This window comes from Mauremys mutica, chromosome 2 (assembly GCF_020497125.1).
Source record: "Mauremys mutica isolate MM-2020 ecotype Southern chromosome 2, ASM2049712v1, whole genome shotgun sequence".
In the NCBI taxonomy this organism is placed as follows: Eukaryota; Metazoa; Chordata; order Testudines; family Geoemydidae; genus Mauremys; species Mauremys mutica.
The window spans coordinates 231,234,790-231,260,014 of record NC_059073.1 but is presented as its reverse complement, the minus strand read 5'-3'; the positions used below and the strand labels follow the sequence as shown (position 1 = coordinate 231,260,014).

At 37.5% G+C, this 25,225-nt stretch overlaps 1 protein-coding gene across 3 annotated transcripts in view; it reads right to left on the bottom strand.

Annotated features, from left to right (window-relative positions):
• The window catches only part of HIBADH (3-hydroxyisobutyrate dehydrogenase), a 145,625-nt gene that overhangs the window by 5,703 nt on the left and 114,697 nt on the right, over nucleotides 1-25,225 (bottom strand). For all 3 annotated transcript variants that reach the window (XM_045008260.1, XM_045008261.1, XM_045008259.1), the window contains 3 exons: nucleotides 12,037-12,170; nucleotides 11,351-11,427; nucleotides 2,135-2,291 (listed from right to left, as the gene is read on the bottom strand). In XM_045008260.1, the coding sequence (XP_044864195.1) occupies nucleotides 2,135-2,291; nucleotides 11,351-11,427; nucleotides 12,037-12,170 (368 nt within the window). The remainder of the gene's footprint in view (nucleotides 1-2,134; nucleotides 2,292-11,350; nucleotides 11,428-12,036; nucleotides 12,171-25,225) is intronic.

Below are 25,225 nucleotides of genomic sequence, written 5' to 3'. Positions count from 1 at the left end.
AAAGAAAATTAAGCTCCAAACCAAAGTGTTCTGTGCAGCACAGCACACACAGTAAATTCCTGCCCTGGGGAGTTTATTCTATAAAGACAGATAAAGATCACAAGGAGCATGTGGGGTTTTGGATGATGATAGAATGAAAAGAGGGATGGAGCCTGGAGCACTGATGGGAAAGTAGCTTCAGGTATAAAGGGTAGGCACAAACAGCAAGGAGGGAGAAGGGAACAAGAGGGGATGGAAGAGAGAAAGTTGGAAAATAAGAGAAAAGAGCAAAGGAGGAGAAGGGAGCAGCATTGTGCAAAGAATTTAGGAGCAAGGATAATAGATGTGAGAAGATAATGACACAATGGGATGTCGATCAAGTGAGGAAATTATTTAGTACTGCATTGTGGATGTACTGGAAAGGAGCAATATGGTACCTCAAGAGAGACAGGAGAGGAGGCAGTTGCAATAATAAGGAAGATACTGCAAGTTTCATTCTTCCACCTCTTTCATCAGATATTACAGGAGAGAGAAGATTACTGTCTCTCTATGCACCATGAAAGCATCACTCTTGCATCTCCAATAGAGAGAAGGCAAGGAAATATGGCCTGTTCGTATCTGTATTTGACCTGTTAGTCATCTATCTATCTGGCTGGGGCAGTGCTACATTTGCTCCCTGAGATCCCCCCTCCCTGTAGAATATATGTCTGGGAGAGAGGGAGGGGGAGAGTACTGCTTCTCTGCTGTTCCCTCCCCTTTCCTTGGGCGGTAGTGCACAGGGGGTATCCAGGTAATACAGCCTGTCATAAGGGGCCAGCTGATGGCCCTCTTGCCTGCCAGGGGAAGGGGATAGCATCTGTTTGCCCTTGCTGCTGGTGGGTGGCCATTTTGGGCCCTGTTTGCTCTTGCAGCTGGCAAATAGCCAGCTGGGCTCCATTCCATCACCATCTTGCTCACCCTTACCTAGTGAGCTGGATCTTTTATGATGCCAGGGGCTAGGCCAGTTGCCAATTGGATGAGAATTTTCCTATGTGGCAAACTGCCATGTGGATTTTCTCACCTGCCACCCAGCAGCTCAGAGGTCTGGTTTCAGGGGGGCACGGTTAAGGGTTTAAATTACAGTCACAACTTTGGCAGGGTCTAGTGCAGTTGCTGGATTTAAAAGGTCTGATGCAAGGTCCCTATAACACAATGGGCTGCCTGGTCATGGGCCCAGAGCATGACACTGCATGTCTCATGCAGCATATGGCTCATCTCATATCATCTCTCCTACTTCCTGCATGGAGGAGGGAAATGGGTTGAGACTCTGGCTTCCAGCCAGGATCCCTGGGCAGGCCTCAGAGCATAGAGGGGTACTTCCTTCATACCCACCCTTCAGGACTGTAGGATACAAGTACACGGTTGAAATCCACCCTGGAACAGCCCAGCTAAGTAGTTAGGGTTCCTCATTGGTTAAGGGTTCTTAATTAAATACAGAGGTCACAATTTTAAATCTCATTGTCTCCATGTCCACATCAATAGGTATAATACTTACACCTACCCCACAGGGGTGTTGGGAGGGTTAAGTCAATCAATGATTGTGAAGCCCTTTGAGATTGCCAATTGGAAGACACTGTGGGCCAAATCCTAGGCTAGTGTAAATCAGATAATTCCACTGAAGTCAATAGAAATACACCGATTTATATCATCTGAGGATCTAATCCTACACAACTGCTAGGAATTGTTCTATATAGCCACTAGCTGACCAGGAGCATGTGCTGCTGGAAGAAGTCCAACTTCAAAGAGGGAGGATGTGGCTTTGTTGACAGTCTTTGGAACATAGAGTCATAACACTAATCTTCACTGATCCTACACTAAGAGAAACCCTACAACCACACCTATCAAGGATTCAGCTGATAATTCAGAGCTACAGTAATGTGTGGTCCTCTCCAGGAGTGCACATAATTCCAAACACCATTAACAATTTTAACTGAGGGAAGAACATTGCATTCCATCCAGTGTCCACTGGAAGTGTGGTACACCGTTAGAAGTGTGGTATAAGCGATCAGTGATATTCAGGGAGACCACACCCACAACATAGACAGATTTCTCATGTATTCTGACACTCAAGAACAATAAAACAGTTCTTTCTATACTTATGATTATATTTATATACCTTAGCCATGAGCGTTGTTCCAAAGCCACCTTGGTAATTATTAGCAGAGGGTACTCCTTCCATTACTCCTGGAACAGGGTTGTAAGTGTCGCTTGACCAACAACGGCCCGAACTCATATTTAGGATTTTAGCCAGCAGTTTGGGGTCAAGCCCTAACCTGTCAAAGGTCAAGGAAGAGAAGTATTAATGTCAAAATGCACAAGATATGGGTGACTTGTTTTATATGCTAGGACCACACTATCATTTCTCTCTCTTTATTATAAGTCAAGGAAAATGATAGAGTATTGATATAGGGGGAGGGGATCCCCATCTTAAATTAAAGGGCATCAATCTATCGTTTAAGCAATATGTTTTCAAAGCTTCTGCCTTCTGCTCTATGAAAAGACCTTTCACCTGAAAATGCAAGCAAAATGAAGGCCCTCTGAGAATAGCAGTTCTCTTGTATGCCTATTACCAGAAGAAGTTTTCAGTTCTTCCACATGCTACTGTATACCTGCGCTTCATACCCTTGCAGCCAAATGATAATCTTTGAAACTGGATGAACTATTTCAAAACTAAGTCTTGGCAAATAAAAGGTGCATTATGGAAATATGTTTTGGTGAATTTATGGGTATATATTTACTCGTTAATGCAAGCAATGTAATATTAACAATAAGGAGACTGAAAGATGTTATCCCTTTTAAAAAACATTTACTATTGTTCACATTTGCAAACTAGTTTTTATTATTATTAAATCTTCATTATATACTCTTGCTTAGGAAGCAAGTCTGCATGAAACTGTGACATATGCTCTCTATCTGTTCATAGACATGCATTATAGTTCTGGGTCAACTGCTGATAAGGTTACTGATCCTGATAAAACAAAGCTTGTCCAAGCAGAAACATCATTTGTTCTATCACTGAGCTGATGGCATAAACTGCTGTTCATTGTGGACTTTAAAAGAAATGTAGTCAAGATATTACTTTAACACACTGAGTTGTTAGACCTGTTATTATTTTGCGTTTTTGCTGAATATCAAGTTGCAAATGTAATTTTACACCAATTGCATTTATATCAATAATTGGTAACGATATTTTTAAAGGTTCTGTTTATATTCAGCTGCACTCTCCATGAAAAAAGAATTCAGACACAATTATCTCCTGTATCTCCTAATGCAAAGCAGAACAAGAATTTTTGAAAGAGACTGCACAACCTACTATAGTCATATACTTCCTGCAGGAAAACTGACAAGACTGAACATAAAATATGTTTCATACCATAATTCCAAGTCAGTTTTACCTAGGGCCGGATTATGACATTCTGAGGCCCTAAGCTATGTCAAGTATAAGCAGCTCCAGAACATAAATAATAAATTCATTTTTTTTTCATAAAAAGGACACAACATATAGACACAAAAGTTCTCACAAGAAAACAAGAGAGGATATATAATTTTTTAAAGCCATAAATAAGGAAAAGTATCCTCCTTTTTATATGAATAAATGAAAAAAACATATGATTTATTTTGATAGGGAAATACAAAGTTTATCCAGACTATATATAAAATATATTTACAAATGTTTATTCCAATTTAATTTTCGCTACAAAAAAAAATGAATTGTTGGGATTTTTCTTTTGCCATGCTATAAAAATGCAGTGAAGGTTCCCGAAACGGACGGAGGGAAGCCAACAAAAATGTATCCTCCTCAAGATCCACAAGATGATCACCTGCAAACTCAATCATGTGAAGAATGGATAGTGCATGAAGCAGAAAGTGTCGTGCACACTAAAATACACAACTGTATGTATGTACAGATCAAAAGAAGAAAGAACACACCAACACTTAAGAAAATGAAGAAAAACAGGACCGAAGGCACTATATGTCTGAGTGTGCTGGACCGTGAACTAAAGATGGCAGCCTTCCAGCTATTACCAGCCAAGGGGGACGCTATACATAACGTCTCTCCTAGGACGAGTCCCATCAGAGTATGAGCTTGGCAGGATTGCTTCACGACACTGCTGTCTCCAACCTCACATTTTTCCCAATTTTATCAGCAGTGAGATTATTTATTTAAATAAATTATGGAGGCAGATCAGAATTTTACCAGTAGCAGCTGGCCAACAAAACGCTGCCTTAGGAGACTGATAGCAGTCTTACTTGTAGAAATACTAATTTTACAAGTGCAATTATCGTTTTTTTCTCAGCCCTGGCCTCCCGCCTGTCAATAATGAACAATCATTGAAGGATAAGGGTAGGGTAAGGGTATTTGTGTAGCCAGATGTGTATATTTTTGTCATATTTGAACGAAAATGTCTATATTTAGAGAGAATCTTCTTTTTCCCATACCTCCTTTTATCAAAATTGGTTGATAAATAAATTTGAAATGGAGTCAGTTTTTTTCTTTTTTTCTCTCTTTTTTTTAAATTTAGAGTCTCCTCATTTTCGAGGACCTAAGCTGTAACTTAGTTTATGCCTTAATCCTGTACTGGTTTTACCTTCTCACAAAGAGAAGGTTCCTCCTCTTTGCACCAATTCTTTAATTGTAGCAACAACAGATCAACAATGTATCCAAACTAATCATAGGAAACTTTGTTTGTAGCATGCAATATTTAATATATGAGAGATTAAGGGTCATTTATTAGTGGAATTTGCAAAAATAAATAAATGTTACATTTTAAATTTGTAAGTTACAACTTCGCAAATATAAAATGACACTTTATATGGTGGGTATTAAGGTGTGGATCCTGCTCCCTTGGAAATATGTCTCAAATATTCCCCCCTCCTTTTAAAAATACCCAATATTTCAAAGATGCTTTTTAGAATTAACACTGCTAGTCCCATATTTACAGCCTGATGCTACAGCCCATGGAAGTCAGTGGAGAGTTTCTTATTGACTTCATTTGCATCAGGGCCTTATTATACTCTCCTCTCCCTCCTTTTTGAATTGAGCTTTCAATTTTTATTTCATTTGATTTGATTTTTAAATTGAAAGTGTTTCCCCCCCACCATTATGTTTTGATTGCATTTTAAATCATGTTTTATCTTTTATAGTGCATCAAAGGCCTCAGCAAGGAGCACTTTATGAATAAAAATATTATTAAAAGTGTTCTCATTCAAATAAGTTGTACATTGGAACATTGACTAAAAAGAATATTAAGAACATATAGGACTCCTGATCCCTGAGCCACACAGCACACTGGTTTGTTTGTTCTGTCTCCAGGGTAAGTCCCTTCAGCAGCCCAGCACCTCCACTGGACCTTAGCTACAGCTTTCAATGGAGTTTACACTGCAAGACTGGGGTGGAGAGGAAGAGGCGAAATCTTAAAATGCATATAATCCCTCCTCACAAAATGAGTATTGTCCTGCTAGCATTCCAGTCAGTTCCTTGAACAAAATATATTTAAAAAATACAGACACTGTAAATATACACTGAATGAATTTTCAGATGTGGAAAGGCAATGTAAAAAGATTTTTGCTTGTGGTGGGGGAAAAGATGTGTGTGTCAGTTTGAATCTCTATTTTCTAAACTTTGATGCTCTTATGCACCATGCAGATTCACTTCAGAAGACCTGCAATACTTTTTTTTTTTTTTGGCAGCAAGTGTATCATTAAAAAGAGCAAGTTAGAAGTGTTTTGCATTTCATCTTTCTGAGAATTCATCTACTGGTGCATATATAACTGACAGTTAAAATTAGACATGTATTAAAATCAGTTACTGAAGAAATCCTCTGTCTTCCACTGCGCTCAAAGCTTGTAATGGTCTGAAACCAGCTAGAATATACAGTAATTGTCATTCAGTGAGAGTCTATCCTAGAAAGTCATGCTTCAGTGGAGAAGACTGAGTTTCCATTTGAAATCAACAAATTAATCCAAGACAGGTATCTGAAAGGGCAAGTTTAATAGGAAGCAGCTACTGGGCTCTCAACCATGATAAAATGTTATTGCTGTTTCCCTGTAAATTGGCTAGGAACATATGATACTTTCTGCATAAGAGCTCCATTGCTGTTCCAGAGATATACTGCTCAAACTATCAAAATGATGACAGTCTGTCAGTCCCCATAATAACTTGCCACTGGACGTGGCAAGAGTATATGCACGCGCGTGTGCATTTACAATTGCCAAAATGTTCTTCCAGACACAGAGAAAGCAGCCAATATCCCAACATTATTAATAATGTAACACAAAAACAATTGCTGTGGCAAATCAATGCATCTTCAACAGAAATACTAATGAGCTACCAGGGAGGTAGAAAATAAAGATGGACACACAGATCTGGATAAAAATAAGAACAATTCTAAGCACTGTTAAAAACCCAACCACATTCACTGAAGTTTGAAAAAAGTCTTTACCAACTTATTTTAAAAATTTCACAAACTTCTTCCCTGTTTCAGTCTGTAGTAATAACAAATCAGCAGTCAGACATGACAACCCCCACCCCCACCCCCCAAGAAAGGCAGTTCTGGGATTTTCTGAATGAGACTAGGAAGTAGCTAAAAACTCTTGAGAAATTTCCAGCCTGAGGTGCTTTGGGTAAGCAGCATCTGATCTTTCAGATAAATTATTCAGACAGAAGCTTTTGAGACTCACCCATCACTAGTAGAAATGTGTACACCAGCGTGGTTTTTATCATCCACGTACTCTGAATGGAATATTAATATTCACACAGGGCTCGATCATGCCATTTAGGTACAGAACCACTTCGAGGGCAGCACAGTCACACTGCCCCAGAGTGCGACCTAGGTGTCTCCAGCCATTCCTTCCAAAATTTCCCAGTGTTCACCCAGTGCTACATCCCCACAGGGGGACATAGCATGTTTCTTTCCTGCATGCCTGCCCAGCTCTTCTGTGATTGTCCTTCCCACCCCCTCAGCTCCACCTTGTGGTATCTTGTGCCCCACAGATGCACACAGAGACAGCAATCCAGAGACTGGAGTGCAAGGACAACAACTGTGCTTGGCTGCTAAACAATGGCATAAAAGGAAGAGGAAATTCTTGTATCCTCAGACCCACCTGTACACCCACAAAGCAGCCAGGCACAACCTGGCCCATAATAAAACTCTATAGGAGAAAAAATAATCTTTTGCTACACTTGTGGTGGCCACTGTAGTCTCTCTCATGGTAGACAGGAGAATGGACTTGGTTGTAATTAATATAAAGGGAATTCTTTATGAAGACGTCTGATATAGACAAACCTTGTAGCTCTTTTGTGGCTCTCTAGCTCCCAAACTAATTATAAAATCCTGTGCTACCTATCGTCACCACTACATGGTCTCTCCTTAAAGGTATGTCAACGCTGCAATTAAAAACCCACAGCTGGCCCATGCCAGCTGACTCGAGCTTGTGGGGCTTGGACTAAGGGGCTGGTTAGCTGCAGTGTAGACATTCAGGTTTGGGCTCTAGGACTTGTGAGGTGGGAGGGTCACAGAGTTTGAGCCTGAACCAATACATCTATACTGTAATTAAACAGCCCCTTAGCCCAAGCTGAAGTCAGCTGGCACAGGCCAGCCATGAGTGCCTAACTGCAGTGCAGACATACCCTAAGACTGCGCAGGCAGCCCCAGCAGCAATCTCCACATGACTTAGTTGCAAGTCAGATATCCACAATAGTTGCTTTAAATTTTCAAGCTTTATCTTGCTAATACTACTACTTTTTTTTTTTTACCTGAGAACCCAAAGATCAATAAAAGGAGGCCACTACAAACTGAGATGGTCAGCAACCCAAGTAGAAAGAAGAAGAAAAACAGTAATCTGATGTTGCTGACAGTATCAATATATATTCTAATTTCTCATTAATGAAATTTAGGTGCATTCTGTCTATTGCTTTGGCAGCAATATATTATAGCTTATAGCAATATACATATACACTCATATGTACGAACACACATGCACATCCACACACCCGTGCTAAACCTCTCATACTAGACACTTTCACTATCAGACTGCAGCACTAAAATGGGAAAAGAAAAGCTCTAAATCAAAATGTATGTTACTTTCCAGTATTTTTGCCATACATCTTTCTACTACCTTTTATTATCAACATTCATAAAGGGCCATGGAGTGAATAGAAAAAAATAAATTAAAAAGGCAATTCAACAATTTTAAGAATTGCCAGAACTCAATGATCAAAACAAATAAAAGCCACTTAAAAATCCAAATTATAAATCTCAAACTAACTAATAAGTAAACGCTTCTAATAAAACGAGCCATCTTCATTTGTAAATAAGTTATCATGCAAGAAGAAATATGGTTCCCACAGTTTTTTTTTAAATTAAAAGAAAGAAAAAAAAAAAAGAAAACCCAGAGGAGCAAATTGAATATAAATATAGTAGTCCTTTAGTGATTGGGATACTGCTTTTTGTGGGAGTTTTCTACTGGGAAATTTATGCTCACTGATACCAATTTCATAGGTGCTTGAACTAGGGGTGCTGGCTTGAAGTGGATTCCATCATATACAGGGTTTACAGTTTGATTCAATGACTCAGCACCCCTGACCAATTGGGGAAGCTCTCAGTATTCTGTATTATGGAACAAATCTGTCATTTCAAAAATACATATGTAAATCTCATAGAAAATAAGAGATGTACTTGTTTTAGTGATTCTAAACTAATATAAAGAGACCCTCTGCCTGTAAGAAAATGAAAGCAATGCAGCACTGTTGGCAAATTCTGTAGTGGAGCAGAAGTTCATTAACACAAGCCCAAATATGAGGGCTTGTGTTACTGAAGTATCTTTCTTCTAGGAAAGAGAAACCCAGCGAAGTTACCTTGTTTGGTTGCAGGATGTTTTCATGTGCGTATTCAATTTCTCTTTTTCTGCTGGACATTTCCTTGTTCCTTCGCACCCCTGCTCAATAGCCAACCTTCCCTGCCCAACACACACAAAAAAGCCCTAGCAGTTTCAAGTTAGTAAAACTACCAATAAGCTTTCCCCATTGTCAGAAGTTGGACTTTCAATGCCAGACACATATCAACTTAATTAGTTGCACTCAGATTTCCACTTCTCTAACCCCCAGCCACTACCATCCTTTGGGCTTATCTACAACAAACAACTTCATCCTGTTTGAACACTGTGGGGAATAATCCAGTTAGATGACATCATGATGAGGACCACAACCTAGTGGCCAGTATAACAAACTGACTGCAACAAATTGTGCTCAGCATCATGCCAATTAACTGTGATTAAACCGAGTCAGGCAAGTTGTTTTGAAGAAGGACACTACCTCCATAACTTGGAATACAAGACTAGGTCACACAATGGATTTATACACACAAGAATTTCACCTATGGAAAAATCCTACTTTTGTTAAAAGTGGAAAAGGTGCCCTCCATGAGCTTAATCCAAAGCCCATTAATGCCCATGGAAAGACTACCATTTATTTCCATGGTCTTTCATTAGGGCCTATATAACAAACCCTCATGTTATTTGGTATGATGAACAGTCTGTACTCAAGCAATGCGCAGTATAGGAATAGCAGTTCAAGCTGAGCTGCATTACCGTTGCTGTGAGGTGAGGAAGCTTGCACAATGCCTGCCTTCACTAAAATCTGGCATTAGCATGCACGATCAGAATGCTACTTTCATACAACCCAAATTCACTCAACACTCCTGAGAGAAAAAATTAACCTGTAATAAGACAATCCAGACACTTGCAGGCTATAGCGGCTGCAAACACCTATTAGTTTCACATGGGATTTGATGCCAAGAATTTGTGTTCAAGGCCTCTTAAAATAAAACAAAACAAACGAACAAGTAAAATAATCCCTAGAAATGTGGACAAATATATAACAAAGTCATATGGAATTGATATTTCATTAAGTGTACCAACACTTAAAACTACCATGATACAGCTTTACCATCCTGAATTATAATAGTTGTATACAACCCTACCAATTTTATTATGGCTTGGTACTGATATGCTTCACTATCTATCGTACAGACACTCAATTTTAAAATGTAAATGGTACAGGATATTGATAAACCAATTAGCACTGATGCAAAGCAAATTCCTCTTTTATCTCAATTACAACATGACAACTTAATAGGTCAAGATAGTCTAACATCTGAGACAAGGGCAATTCAATAAAACAACTGCATCTTGATATGGTAATTAAGAGGAAATGTGAATCCATTACCCTGCCTTTTGTGTGAGTGTGTGCACGCACGAGTGTGCATATGCACTTTTTTATTTATTTAAATTTCTGAAGCCCTCTTACTGTTTTTGTAGTTTATATCAAAAACCATAGTAGGACATGCAATAGAGAACTGACAAATATCTGCAGTATCTGTAGTTTCTAGTGGGCGGTTGTAAAGGTGTATCTAAAAAGAGATGAATAATTCATGAAAACCCTAAGAAGCTATGCATTTACAGGATAATCTTCTCAGAAGCACAGACTTTTCTATTTATAAACCTACAAACTGTATTTCTATTTGATGCAAGCTTGGGCAAGGGAATCAAAGGTAAAATATTGCAAAGTTTAATTAAATGGCTTGTTATATGTAGAGGCTCACACAGGACTGGAAACGTAAAAATTTGTAACAAAATGAATACTTTAAAATACAGAAAAATTGGTTTTAGAAATTAAAATCTCAAAATGTTGCTACCTACAAGTCAGATACATCACCTGTTACAGAAAAATGTTGTTCTTAAAACAGGAAATAGTTAAAGCTAAGTAATGGAATATATTTTGGATTTTTCACAAGGAAACATCCGTGATTAGCATGAGAAACAACAGTAGTTAAGTTTGACAGGAGGGTAAACTGACATTTTATGACTGCATCCTAGTCTCTTTTGAGATATGAAAAAATGCTAGAGGTTTCTTTTTAGCACATTTTGGGGCAAATAAAGCCAAATGGAGCCATGTGGGAGCATAACACTTGTGATACACGGTACATTAGCCTATGCTTCAAACAAATATATCTCCATGTTTTCTAAGTACATTTACATTTTATAGTGCATGTATCATCACAACAGAAGAAACTGAGACATCATAGAAAAAATATAATGTAACTTTAAATATTTGTAATATTTTATGGCCACGGCAAAGAACATTCATGTTCTCAAGAGTCCTACTCTTGGTCAAATAAATAAGCCTTATTGCATTCTAATAATGAAACACTTCTACCTTTTTTCTGGCAGAATCTCATCTATTTCTTCTGATCATCATTCTCTAGCCACAAAAAAGTCAACCAGCACTGCACATAAAAACTGCTAATATAAAAACACATAAAAACCAACAAACCTGATTCCAAGATTCATAGCCTCAGCAGTTCCAATCATACTGATAGCTAAGAGCATGTTGTTGCAGATCTTTGCAGCCTGAAAATAAATTAAATACCTAGTAAGGTTCTCCATTTCCATGTAGATATCACATCGGATTTTTTTCAGCCAGCTCCAACGGGATTTTGACTGTATATGTTTAAACAACCTTTCCCTAAATGTAACACCTGTAAGTACCAATGTACTATAGCATCAGGTCAATGAAGGCTGACCTATGGATACTTCAGATAGTGTGAAATATTTTTGTTTTGCTAGCACAGTAACTCCACTTGCTTTGCTTTGAGTGTGTAGGCTACCTACTCTTTCAGACTATACCATAAATCTATTTCTATTGCACAATTAAAAAAAAAATTTGTGATCACTGAAAAGTACAATCTTAACAAGCCAAACTGAGAAAATGTTAGTTCAGATGTGTATTATTGGTTACCAATCCAAGATGTTGGGTAATGGTACCATGAGATATTTTGTAGAAGAATTTGCACTTTTTTGCTGATACCACCATTTTATACTGGATTTCATTGTGGATTCTGGTTCTAGATAATTTACTTGGGGTAGATTAAAGGGAATTGGGTTAAAATGGAAGACAAATATGGTAACAAAAAGGGAAAGGCCAGGCTGATTGAATACCAAACATTCAGTAAGCATTACCTGTCCAGTTCCAACCTCTCCACAGTAGATCACATTGGAACCCATGCATGTCAGCAGTTCTTTGGCAGCATCAAACTCTTGTTCCACTCCACCAACCATGAACGTAAGGTTCCCAGCTCGAGCAGCTCCAACACCTGAATTGAGAGGAAAACATTAAATTCAATACCAACCTTTTAAAGGATAGAACACTCATGTGCTTAACTTTGTACTTGTGAATAATCCCATGGAAGTCAATAGTACTATTCATGTGCAAAGTTAAGTTTGGGTTTAAGTTTCTGCAGGATCAAGACCTTGATTCTTAAACACATAATCAGGGTATATATAAAAACCCAGCAAAGCATTCATCTAAAATTACTGGAGAGTTTGTTGTTTTCTGAACAATGTATTAATGCTGAGAGGTAAAGTATAGTCATGTATCAAACTTACGTGAAATTCCAAAATTTAAGTTTGTATAGTTTCACATAAAAATAGGCACCATTTTGTGCAATTCTGTATCTCTCTGAATTTAACTTTATTTTAATATTCTAAAGAAATGACTATTTTGGAATCAAAAACACAATCCTCCAGGTTATTGATGGGAAGCTATCTTTGCTCAAAAACAAAATAATTTTTGATCAGACTATTATATAACTTAGTAAACTTTGTGAAAAGTTGGCCCATTTTCAAATTTATAATGAAATCCAAAAAACAGAGACAAAAAAGGCTCAAGATTTGATTTTTTTTTAGTATATTAACATTTCGTTACAAATATTTTGCATACTTTTAATCAGAATAGAAGATCTATTTCTCTGAATTAAGGGAACTTGAGACCAATTTCCCACATATAATTTATAAGGGGAAAATGTATTGCATAGCAATGTAAAAAAGTTTAAACAGGCAGAGGGGAAAAAATGATTAAACACACAAAATATTTACAACTTCATTCCTATAAATCTGTCCCACCTTTATCAAGGGTCAGCAAACAAAGACGATAATTCATTGGCTACAGATTTTCAAAATGGCAATACATCAACTTTTAGCTTATAGTATCTTTTGTTCTAGGGGGAAATAAACAATTCTGATGTGAATTGCATCCTCTTCAACCACTTCTCCCAGCCAAAACTGGATTTTAACGGATGTAACTGCCAGGTGAATTTGGCCCAAGGAGACCACTTGGAAAAGTGATTAGCAACTTAGCTTTACAATTCATTTTGCAATACAGCTAGGAACCTAGACACCATAAATTGTCTACCCTATGCATCGAACCTTGGCTTATTAGAACAGACTGCTGCAAGTAATGGCCTACTTCTGAATTTAATATATTCAAGCAGTTCCAGTGTTTTTACAAATAAAAAATCCAAACGAGGGAATTCATTTTTCTTCCACATTTAACTATTTTGTTTCTGCAAAAAATCAAACTGTCTTTCTGTTAGGGTCCATACAGCTTTTAACCAATTAGTTACAACAACAACTATTATTAAATGTTTGAATTGCAGTAGTAGTAGTAGTAGAGGTCTAATTGGCTTCGGGCTTCATTATGCTAGATGTTGTAACATATGAAGATACAATCCCAAAATGCTTACAGCCTAAGGCAAATCAACATTACCTAAAAACTAACCTGAAAAAGCCATCAGAGCAAAAATCCTTCGTTTAAAATGACATTCAATGGGACACTTGCTCCATTTAGTTTTTCCTACTACTCGGAAGCATTTGACTTTTATAAGAGGATGATTGGACCTCAATCTCAATGAAATCTATGGCAAAACCATCAGAATAACTGAAAACCCAGTTACAATGCAGAGGTTTTTGATGAATTGGTCGGTAGCAGTGCATTACCTTGAGCCACTCTCCTAGTAAGTCATGCCCCTACCTTAGCAGGTGCAAAAGGCCCCAAGGCAATGGAACCTGTACTATACTGCTACACAGTGAAAGGGTCAGGATTGGAGTAGGGGATTAGACTGCCTTTGTATGTACAGCCCACCTCCCTGGTAAGATGGGCATCATAGGTTTTTTAACAGTGTGGCCCTGCAAGAGTATCCGCCACTGTAAAGATCTTCCCAACACTATAAACTCCAAAGTTTCAGCATTGCAGCCACCACTCCTCAGCCACTGGATAGAGGATTTCCTCTCACCTTCTTTCTTTATGTAACTCTCAATGCTTACTCCCAGAAATTTGGGACAGGAGCCTGGATTTGGGGCCTAAGTGAATAGATGATTGTCATCTTGTTGGCTACTAATTTACCATGCAACATGTCTGCAAAGATCACTACATTAATAAATGCTTTGCAATGATTTTCATCCTGTTCCTCTAGCTATTTTTATGCAAACCACGTAACGACTTTTATTACTAATCCTGTGATCTGACCTGCAGCAAATTAAGTGGACAATTTAAGTCAAAGCTTACAAACAAAATCCAACACTATCCATCATAGGTCAATAGCCTTGTATCTAGATTACAGACTGCTAAATAGCTTCAGAGAGTCATTTATTAGAACAAAATTAATGCTGACAATAGTTTTCAGCTGGTTAAGCTTTTGACAGCTGTACTCGCTCACTCATCCAAATGCTTACATTTCAAGTACAAAAAATTAAATTAGTTAAGCAAAAGAAAGAAAAAGAATTTGTTTTATAATGAGGAAGCCTTGGAAATATCTACTTTTAAAAACAAAAAAACCATTTATATCATGATGGGTTTTTCCATCAAGATTCCTTACCAACTGTCAGCCAACTGATCAGAAACAAACAAGCAATCCAGCAAACACACAGTATTGGTAATTTGTGGTTAACTCAGCCTCAAGATGTCGTTACTTCAGCTCCAAACGGAAGCAAGAGGGCATAGGACATGCACACCACTAATTTCATTTCATTATTTTGGAGTATAATAAAATGTCAGCACTATATTTCTTAACACTACTTGAGGAGAGAGTATCAAGGAGGTACAGTGGCTTGAATTTAAAGGAGGAGCATTGGTCCTTAGGGAATGGCTGATAAGAAATTACATTTGTGATCAGCACAGGATTTCACTTGTAAGATTCTCCCCTCCAGCGAACCAACATCATTGGACCCACAAGGCCCCAATACTGCACTGGGTTTCTCTAGAGTTGCCTCTGTCGTGTCTCTGAAGTCTTACTGAAGTCCTGATAGCAGAATGCAAAGCAGGATCGGGAACCAATTTAGTACACTGCCCCATTTTCTACTTTTCTTACTATATATTCACATGACTATAACAGTACAGAATGGAGAGAGAGAGTGTGTGAGAAGGGAAAACATTTTTCCTATAACAAAAATATTAACAAATTAAAATTTAAAATCTAAGATAATTTATTGCCGCTGGAAGGTATGGGCTAATCTGAAATCCTGAAAGTGGAGCCCTCTAGAACAAAAGACCTACTCCCTTAAACATGGGAATCAACTAAACACTGGGAATAACAAAATGATAAAACAGCAATGGAGGTGGAGGTCAAAGGTTTAAAAATGAGGGAACTGTATGGGGATGCTGAACAGAGAACCCCACACAGCACTCACTGCTCCCTGAAGGAATCCAAGGAGCGAGCAGCGGTCACCCAGAGAAACTCTGCATAGAGAAGAGAATTGACCAGGGAATGAAAATAAGACACACATTCTCAGAGAGCTTCCCCATCAAGCTTCCACCTCCTGAATTGGTAGATGGCTATCTTGGCCATTGCCAGTTGAAGGTTGATGGGGATGTCTCGCAACTTCATAGAGTCAAAGATGGGGTGTACATAGAGAGAGTAGAAGTGGGAAAATGTTGCAGCCAGAACCAGAGCAAGATGTTCAGCAGGAGCCAGAAGAGGGGTGCAACCTGGCGGAATGGAGAAAGATATGTGTCAGGGTTTCTCTATCTAGCTGCCTGTAAGATGTTGGACTGACAGCTTTGGAGTCTGAAGTCCTCTATTTGTACACTGAACAGGTACAATATTAGGTAGTAGCAGCAACATTGTTATGCAATGTACCTCAGCCATATCTAGAGAAGGGCCACTTATGGGGTGAGAATTAGTTCAGTTTCCATGACCAGAGGTGTAGCCAATTAGTGTTAAAAGTGGCAATATGGACACTTCTCTACTAAAACCAGGATCATAGAATCATAGAAGATTAGGGTTGGAAGAGACCTCAGGAGGTCATCTAGTCTAATCCCCTGCTCAAAGCAGGACCAACCCCAACTAAATCATCCCAGCCAGGGCTTTGTCAAGCTGGGCCTCAAAAACCTCTGAGAATGGAGATTCCACCACCTCCTTAGGTAACCCATTCCAGTGCTTCATTACCCTCCTAGTGAAATAGTGTTTCCTAATATCCAACCTAGACCTCCCCCACTGCAATTTGAGACCATTGCTCCTTGTTCTGTCATCTGCCACCACTGAGAACAGCTGAGCTCCATCCTTCAGGATGGAGAACACCAGCTCATTTCACTGGGGCCCAAGAGCCTTTAGATGGTAACTGGTCACTACTGACCTGGGCCAGTCAGGCCACTACTGACTTGGGACAGGTTTGTGCTAAGTGACCTACAAGTGAAAAGCTCTGTACCTAATCAGTAATCCCCCAAACACCTATTTCTCCCAATTAATTTAGCCTCATTTTTTTAAACCTCACAGCATCTTATACCTTGAAAAATCCTGAGGTGTGCATAAGGCCTACTGGTATGGCAGTATTTCCAGCTCTAAGAGCTAGGCTTTTTACAACCAGCACTCTCCAAACATTTGCAATGGTAAGAGCAATTTGATAATACCCAGCTTGTTTATTATTTAGGAATGTGAACTGAAAATCACTAAAAAAAATATCCAGTTGCATTTACATGTCAATTATGTGCTCTACTTTAGAGCACCATTCACCGTCTCCCCAAACAAAACGTAGTACATTAAAAAAAAAATAGACCAACATTCCAAGGGTGTGCATTATCCAGTTACATCGTTGAAAACACAAAGCTTCCCATTGCACCTAGGGGGTATGCATATACCAAGATAATCAGACTCTTGCTGTGTGTTGTATATACATACACATACAAACACACTTTGTAAATGATTTTCTTGTTGACAAGTTAGAAAGAAAAACTAAATTTGGCTTATCCATTGATTATGAAAACTGTATGATCCTGTGACTGTTCTGGAGACTGCAGCTCCCACCTTCACCCTGCCTTTTAGAACCGTGAGAGGTTTAGAAATAAGTATCTATTTCCTCCTTGTTCTATTATGTATACAGTGGATTGAACAATGTTGTATTTAAAACTAATTTATGATCTGAAACAGATTTAAAAACAAAAAAGAAACAGGGTTAGAGTTTTAATCCTCTCCTGTTTTACAATGCCGTACCTTCTAGTGTGAGAGTTTAAGCTTTGACTGTTATGCTTTGGAAAATGTAAGAGAACACTAGCTCCTTATTCCAGTATTTTTGCAAAAATACAGTTAAAGGACTATAATCCCCTAAAACAAGTAGCTTCTTGTCATCTCTTTGCCGCCTTTCACATGGGCTTAACTTGAGAGCTGCATGTGTTTGTTTTCTTTTAAGGGTTATGTGATTCTTATTAAAATTCTTGCCAGCTCACATGAAAAACTTTGTCTTAAGCAGTGCACAAGTTACACACTAAGCACCAAGATACGGGAAGAAAAATTCTGTGAAGGTTACCATTGTTTTGTTATATGCAAAACCAAACCAAACAAAAAGCATGTAGAGGAAATGCCAGTTATAAACCTCAATCAAATTTAAAAGCAAATTATTTAAATTCTGATATGTACAATAGCAGATTAAATGTCACATAATCATACAAAGACAATAAGGGAACCATTTTCTTCCACTAGTTTGCTAAACATAGACTTAGGATGTCTCAGACTTGGGAAATAAGGAGAATGCTCCTAGGAATTCCAACAAAAGTAAGTATATTTCTTAATATTATAAAATCAGCATCTAAGGCAGCCATACAAAGCTATTTTATGGCTATATAACTAAACACAGTAAATCACTTAATTTACTCAAAAGAACTTAAAGGTTTTAACCAGTCTGCCATCAAAAGAGATAAAGAAGAGGGCCGATGGGACCTGGGCTGCAATGTGAGCCGTCTTTAAAATGCAATTGTTCTAATCATTTTCTACAGATGCAGCCTCACAAGGGGCTGCTGTCACAGGGACCATTTACGACTTGTTATGGTGTCTCTATTGTTTACCAGCGACATGCGCTAAAAAGGCGACAGCTGGGACAGAAAGCTGCTACTCAACGAACAATATAATCCCGTGAAAGTAATCAACAAATTTAAGGGTGTTAATTAACTTTACACTTTATCATGTTCAATTAGTTGTCCTTTCTAGAAAAGATTGCCGTGCACAATTGGTTTAGAGCGTGCCATGTTTGATTTGTAAGTGATCACTGTTTCTGTTTCAGAGTCCATGTCAGATGTTCTCTTGGGTTTTGGTGACACAGATGAATGGCTCTGCACATGTTAGGGTGTGATCTGGTTTAACATAAACCAGCATAACATAACCCCTTGTTACCATATTGTTGGCCTTATCCAGGATGGAAACAACATGCACACGTGTGCGCACGCACACATAAAAATATACCCACAAATAACTATTGAGGTGGTTCTACAGACAATACAGAGTTTAGTTTCTGCTGAAACATGGACACATAAATGGACAATTTTTCATCATTATTTCTCAAAAGTAAGACTTGTCTTTTAGGGGCACGTTTGGGATCATTTCCTCCCAGCAAGATCTCTAGTTTTGCTGCATTATGCACAAGAATGTTCTTACATTTTACAAAATGCACATGGCCCTTTTAATCGCAGCTGAACAAATGCTGGATAGATGCAGTAAGTGCTGGTGTATATAAAATTCTAGAGAAGGTTATATTAATCTGTAATTACAATTTGCCTTTTTCTCCCTTTAACGCACCAGTTCCTGCTTGCTAATGGGACAAGGCAAAGCTCATGATGAAGCGACAATGTATTCACAAGTGCACCTTAATAAAAGTCACTGCAGTTTCTCTGTATTGATAAATAGAACTCTGAATCAAAATATTTCATAAGGTATTGATGTCTGAACAAAAATGAAAACTGAGGGTTAGGTCAGTGCTTTGAAGAAGTATGTCTTTGTGCTCAGTATTCTGATTCCTAAGAAAAAGAGTTTGTTATAAGGAAACCTCAGTAATCTCTCTCTCTCATTCATATATATCTTTTTCTTTTTACGGAATAATCTAGTTATATGATTTATTGAAATACGTCTACACAGACAAGACTAACTAGCAGATTCTTGGATAACATGTCAACTAACTACATACTGACAATAGTGTATCTAGTTATATTGTGCACAAAAAAAATCTTCATTAAAAAATTCAGAAAAGTTGTTAACTGTGAAAGCTAATAATGGGGTAAATTAAATATTTAAGAAGGAAATTATAGGCTATATCTGAAATAGCTGAAACCACAAAACACAGCAGCAGAAAACATTCATTTTGTGCAGAAGATCTGCAGGGAGAAGGGAAGCGGTCGATAGATCCCTAAATTGGAAGCAATAGCTGCTCTTCTATCCCAAGTTGGCAGCTGCTACATTTGCAGACCTGGTTCATTATTTACCCATAATGACCATCAAGCTCCAGTCAAAGTCAAATCACAACAACTGTCAGCAGCTCTTTTAATTAGCCTTCTTTGAATTCAGATAAATATCACAATGGCCCAGCTTCTGCTGAAAGGAGCAACAGAACGCTGTAAGAGGTGAGCTGCTCTGACTTCAGAACCATCAGACTGTGTTGAAATCTAAAGAACTGAAGTAAGTACAGTATATAGGTGTATTTTTAAAAAAACCCGAAAAGGGGATGCAAGCGATTCTTTTCACAATCTCCCCACCATGGCCCATAATTCCTGTTTATGACAAAATTTGTGTATCTGAATTCTCAACTCATGAAGCATTACTCTAAAGTCTAAAAAAGTAAACATCTTAACGCTTTAGAATGGTTTAAATTATACTTCTAAATGCCCCGTTTTGCATATTTTTCAAAATTGAATCAAAATTAAGGAATGTATATGTATACACAGGATTATCCTCTCTCCTAATTTATCTCCTTCTGTTTGTTATCCTCAGGGAACGTAATTTTCCTTTGCATCAAGCCACTCTCATTCTTCCTGTGTCAGCAGTAGAATAATAATCTCTCCACCTCCTCCTTCCAAGTATGGACAAGTATAAAAAGGAAGACCGGATTGGACAGTGTGCATTATCAACAGAACCCCCAGAAACCAGATACTTGAATGAAAGTAGAGCAGATTGAAAAGGAGAACGTGTGTGGATGAGGTGCTCAGTTTGTTAGCATCTCCATTCTGGGTGGGCCAGCATGAGATGGAGTATTAAAATATCTGACTTTGTTTTCTATAAGCATGTTAAAAAAAGATGCAAGCATGCAGAAGTGAACGTTGCATCTCTTAATACTTATATTGCAATCGGGATCAGGCCCAACTATGTTAGGTGCTATACAAATACAAAAGATAATAGCAGTCCCACTCCTAAATAATGTATACTGTCTAAAGCCCTAATCCTGCATGGTAATTAGTGAAGAACTGCTGTGCCTGCTCAGAGCTCCACTGACTTCAATAGAGATATTCAGGGATTCTAATGCATTGCCTTTCACATGCATGCATGCATGCTGCATGCATTGCAAGGATATATGGATATAAGCCATAGATCCATATGGGTGTTGCAGTAATACAGTGTGTGCCTGTAGGGCACAGATGAAATTAAGTTAAATACCACCAGGGATCCAACGTGGTGCATATGGAAGGATAAGGAACTGGTAAAACCAAAATCGGAATGGTTAATGGGAAGATTTATGCTCTGAAAGGGAATGTTGAGTGAAATTACGTACGGATCAGTACATTAACTTAGTCAGGGACACCAAAAAAGTAATAAAACCTTCAACTAATTTAGATATGTTATACTGAGATGCTGAAACACAGAAAACAATATGCATTCTTACTAATTACAGTACAAAAGACAGAGCAGAAGCTATTTTCAAGGAAGTTTAATATGAAAGGAATAGGTCATGACAAAATTTACAAGAAGCTTTCAAGAAGTCATTGACACCTCAGAAATTATTAGCCAAAGAAAATAGGTCACAAAAAGGTAACTATATGTAGAAGTTACTGTAGCTTCTGTGACAAAATACAAGCCCAAAGAAAGTTATGATGAGGTTGTTCTGTATGCTGCAATTTATAAAGTACTGTGTTCAGTTCTGGTCACTGTAATGTCAGAGAGAGATTACAGCGCTTGAAAAGCTGCCGAATAGGGTAAAAAGGTTACTGCTCCACTAGGAAAGGAAATAAATTATGATGACAAAGTATAAGAAAATTCTTTTACCTTTACATTTGTAATACCTAAAACCTGTACAGAATCATTTAAAATCAGTAGGTAATGCCAGTGTTCTCCCTAGCCCCCTGGTCAAATACAAATCCTAACAAAAAATATTAGTTTTCATATTTGAATTCTGAAATTTATTGCCTTTCCTCCAATGCCTGACATTTAGCTCAAGTGCCCAAATCCTCATGCACACCTACAGTGATATATTCCAAAATATTAAAATGACAATTGCCTTGGCAGTTTGTGGAAAGAAAGGCAGTCTCTCAGAAAGTCAGAGCCCAAGTCTTAGGGCTTTACAAATCAAAAGGCAACACCTTGACTTTTACCCAGCAGGGAACAGGAACATGGTACAACTGGCAAAGAACTGATCCAATATGTTGCTGGCATCAATTATGCCAAGATTCAAAGCCATCTTCAAGGATAGTGCAGTATGATCTGTACTGGGCTAAGGCAGTTATGATGGGGTTTACGGACCTCACACTAAACCAGGGCAAGACACAGAGCAGTACTGGCACAGGGAGGTACCCTGTGAAAAAGATCTCTCATGACAGATGAATAGTCAAAATCTCATGGTTACTGGTATCAAAAGCAAAGTGACAGAACCAAGAGTCAACATGGACATCACAATTTTTACTATCCTCTATCTTGACTGATGAATATAAATAGCAAGTTCATCAACACACATCTGCAGTTGGACAGACTTATCCCTCTCTGCATTTACAGGGAACAATTGGCCATAGTCCACAAATGGTCATAGTCCACCACGTTTTGGGACTGGATTGTACTTTGTTTTATCTGATTCTATGAGTCTTAAATACATTAATACCATTTAGAATACAGGTGTCCACTCAAGAGTTTAAACCTCAATTTTAGAACAGAGAAATGAGTGATTTTTCTCTTTCAAGGAAAAAAGGATTTAGAATTTTTATTTTTATTAACTTTAAAGTATTTTCCAGTAATAGCATGACAGGAGTAACACAATACCAAAAAGACACAGCAAAAGAATTTGTCTAATACCAACAGGAGAACAAAACTATTCCCTATGCTTCAGAAATGGTGCCTTTGCCCTTCCCCTTCTCTCTCAAGGCATCCCCATATAGGCCCCCATTCACCAAAAAGCTCAACTACATGCAGTTGAATAGGAAAGGTCCTAAGCATGTGCTTAAGTCCCTCAACAGAGACAGACTTAAGGATATACTTAAGTATTTTGTTTAATCATGGACTCACTTAAAACAACAACAACAACAACAACAACAACAGCTGCACAGTCCTGAAGTCTGCCCAGGTATCTGTAGCCACTTCTAATTGTGTGGCGGGAATAAGGAAATCATTCAAACAGAAAATGACATTTTTTTTTTTTTTTTTTAGAAAACACTGAACAACTTAGAGAAGAGGGAGATGGGAGGGAGACTCCCAGCTCCCAGATTTATAGTTTCAACTTCAAGGAGCAAAAAAAAGTGACGAGAAGAAAGTGTACATATGTACATAATTATGCTTTTTGTAAAATAAGAGCATTCAACAGTAGCAATAATTAAATTCTCAAACAATACAACAAATTTTATATACATTAGATCTATATAAAACCTGAAAGGTGATACATAATACGCGTCAAAAGAAATCCAGTGCTGACGTTTTCTATTGGAGGATTGCCCACCAAAAAACTTTGAATTTTAACTGTGGAGTAGTCTATGACTTAATATCTAATAGAATTTTATTGGATCAAAAAGGAAAAGCTTTTAAAAATATAGAACTGCTGGTTACATTGTAAGCTTGAGAACCACTATGTCATACTAAACTAAATGGGATAGAGGATGCTAAGATTTAGAACTTTCTGGATAATCTGAGACACCATAAAAATGTGTTTTAGACGCTGCTATCCTTACTCCCACCCATCTTAACTTTTGATCTTTATAGGGTACAGTAAACAATCCACATTCTATTCTTTCTTTCAACTTCTCCTCCTAAGTACAAATTTACTTGGAAGGTGCGTTTTCACTTAATTTTGTATCCATAATGCAATCAAATATTTTCCTCAAATAATTTCAGTTTAACCAAACAAAGGAAATTACAGAAGTGTTTATCCAGCAGTGGAAGAGCCAAGTGATGTAGCAATGCAAGCCTATGAACAAATGCTACGAAAGCAACACAAAGAGAAATATTACAGAACTTACATTTGATGAATTACTTGACTGTGATTATAAAATTCTCTCTTACCAAAAATATCCTACTTGGATCCTCTAGCCACAGCTCCCTTATTACTCCTCTTGCAGAATAGTTAGGTTTTCTTATTTCACAGAACCCTATCTCAGGATACTGCACTTCAGTGTAAACTTTAATGCATTCATCAATTCCCTCAAAAATGACTTGATGACATTAATTTTGAGCAGCTATGGTATAATTAAAAAAAAATCACACTGAACTCTTGAAATACTTCTTAATATAAAGTTTAACATGGAAATATAAAAAGTAGACTGAAAAATCTTAGAGCAGAAAGCAGAAATATATCATTAGATTTCATCTTTCTACTTAAATACACTGTAGCTTTACAAATCTTTATACACTCCATAGACTTCATTTCCATGGAAATGAAAATGTTTTCAATTTGTTTAATATAATAAATCAAAGTTCAAAAAAGCCCCACAACAAAACTGTCAACTTTTTAAAACAAATATAGTTTCCCCAACATTATTGCATTAACTCACTTGCAAAAAAACAAATACTGCAAACTACTTTTCTTTAAAGGTAAATGTTTGCTACAGTATTAAACAAAATGCCAGGCTCTTCTACTTAAAAGGAAAAAAAGGAAAATTGCCTTTTGCCCATGAACAGAATTAAGAGGGTAACAAAGTTAATTATTTCTCATAATCAGTAATTATGATTAGATAAGAGAGTCTTTGGTAATGAACTGCTCTAATGATGGAGGACTTGCATCCCAAGAAATATAATAGTACATTAGCATAACTGTGTATGCAAAGTACATAGAACCACTGCCACAGTTAACTTGTCATTGAATGATTAAATAGGAATTCATAATTAGAAAAATCCACAGTGTAATTTATTGGCTTTCCTGACAGTTCTGGTTCATTAGAAGTTGATTACCAAACAGTGACCTCTAGTGGCCCAGAATTTTCTCATGCTCTCTTGTTCTCTTAAAGAGACAGTTTTCAGCTGGTATTTAACCTAAAAGGCAATTAATTTGAGGAGTTAAAATATGTTTTTCTTGCACATTCTAGTCAGTTTTTCCTCTTCCTGTACTCCTAAAATATATGCACAGTGCAAAGTATAGTTCTAGAAAAATGTTTACCTTACTGTGACCATTTATAAAATATACAAATGTATATTCTAGCTGAAAGAACAGGAAATGTTTAACTCAGTCTGAAAGAATTCAGCACTGCAGTTAACATGTTTTTCACATTAATGAATATCTATATACCAATTAACATATGGACAGCATGTCTTCCAACAGTATTAGAATAATCAGTTATCTAGTGCTGGATGTAGAAATTAGACTAGCTCATTTTTTAAGTAATCCTTGATATCAGGAGCACAGAACTGCTAAGCACCAGAAGATTGACTCATATACTCCCAGATCTGTTCTGAGTAGAATAACCACAGGTTATTTGGTGTAAGGCATCCATTTAGCTGTAAATCTGCAATACACATTTGACCTGCACTTCAAAAGCACGCATCTCTTCCGTTCCCCCTCCTCAAAAAAAAAAAGTCAAGTAAAATTTTCTTTTAGTTGCAAAATCCTCTAAGCCTTCAAGAATGGAATTTGTTTCAGCCACCTTAATTAATAATTTAATGTTAAGCCATTTATAAAACCTCTTTTTAAATTATCCATTATGATATGCTGCTCT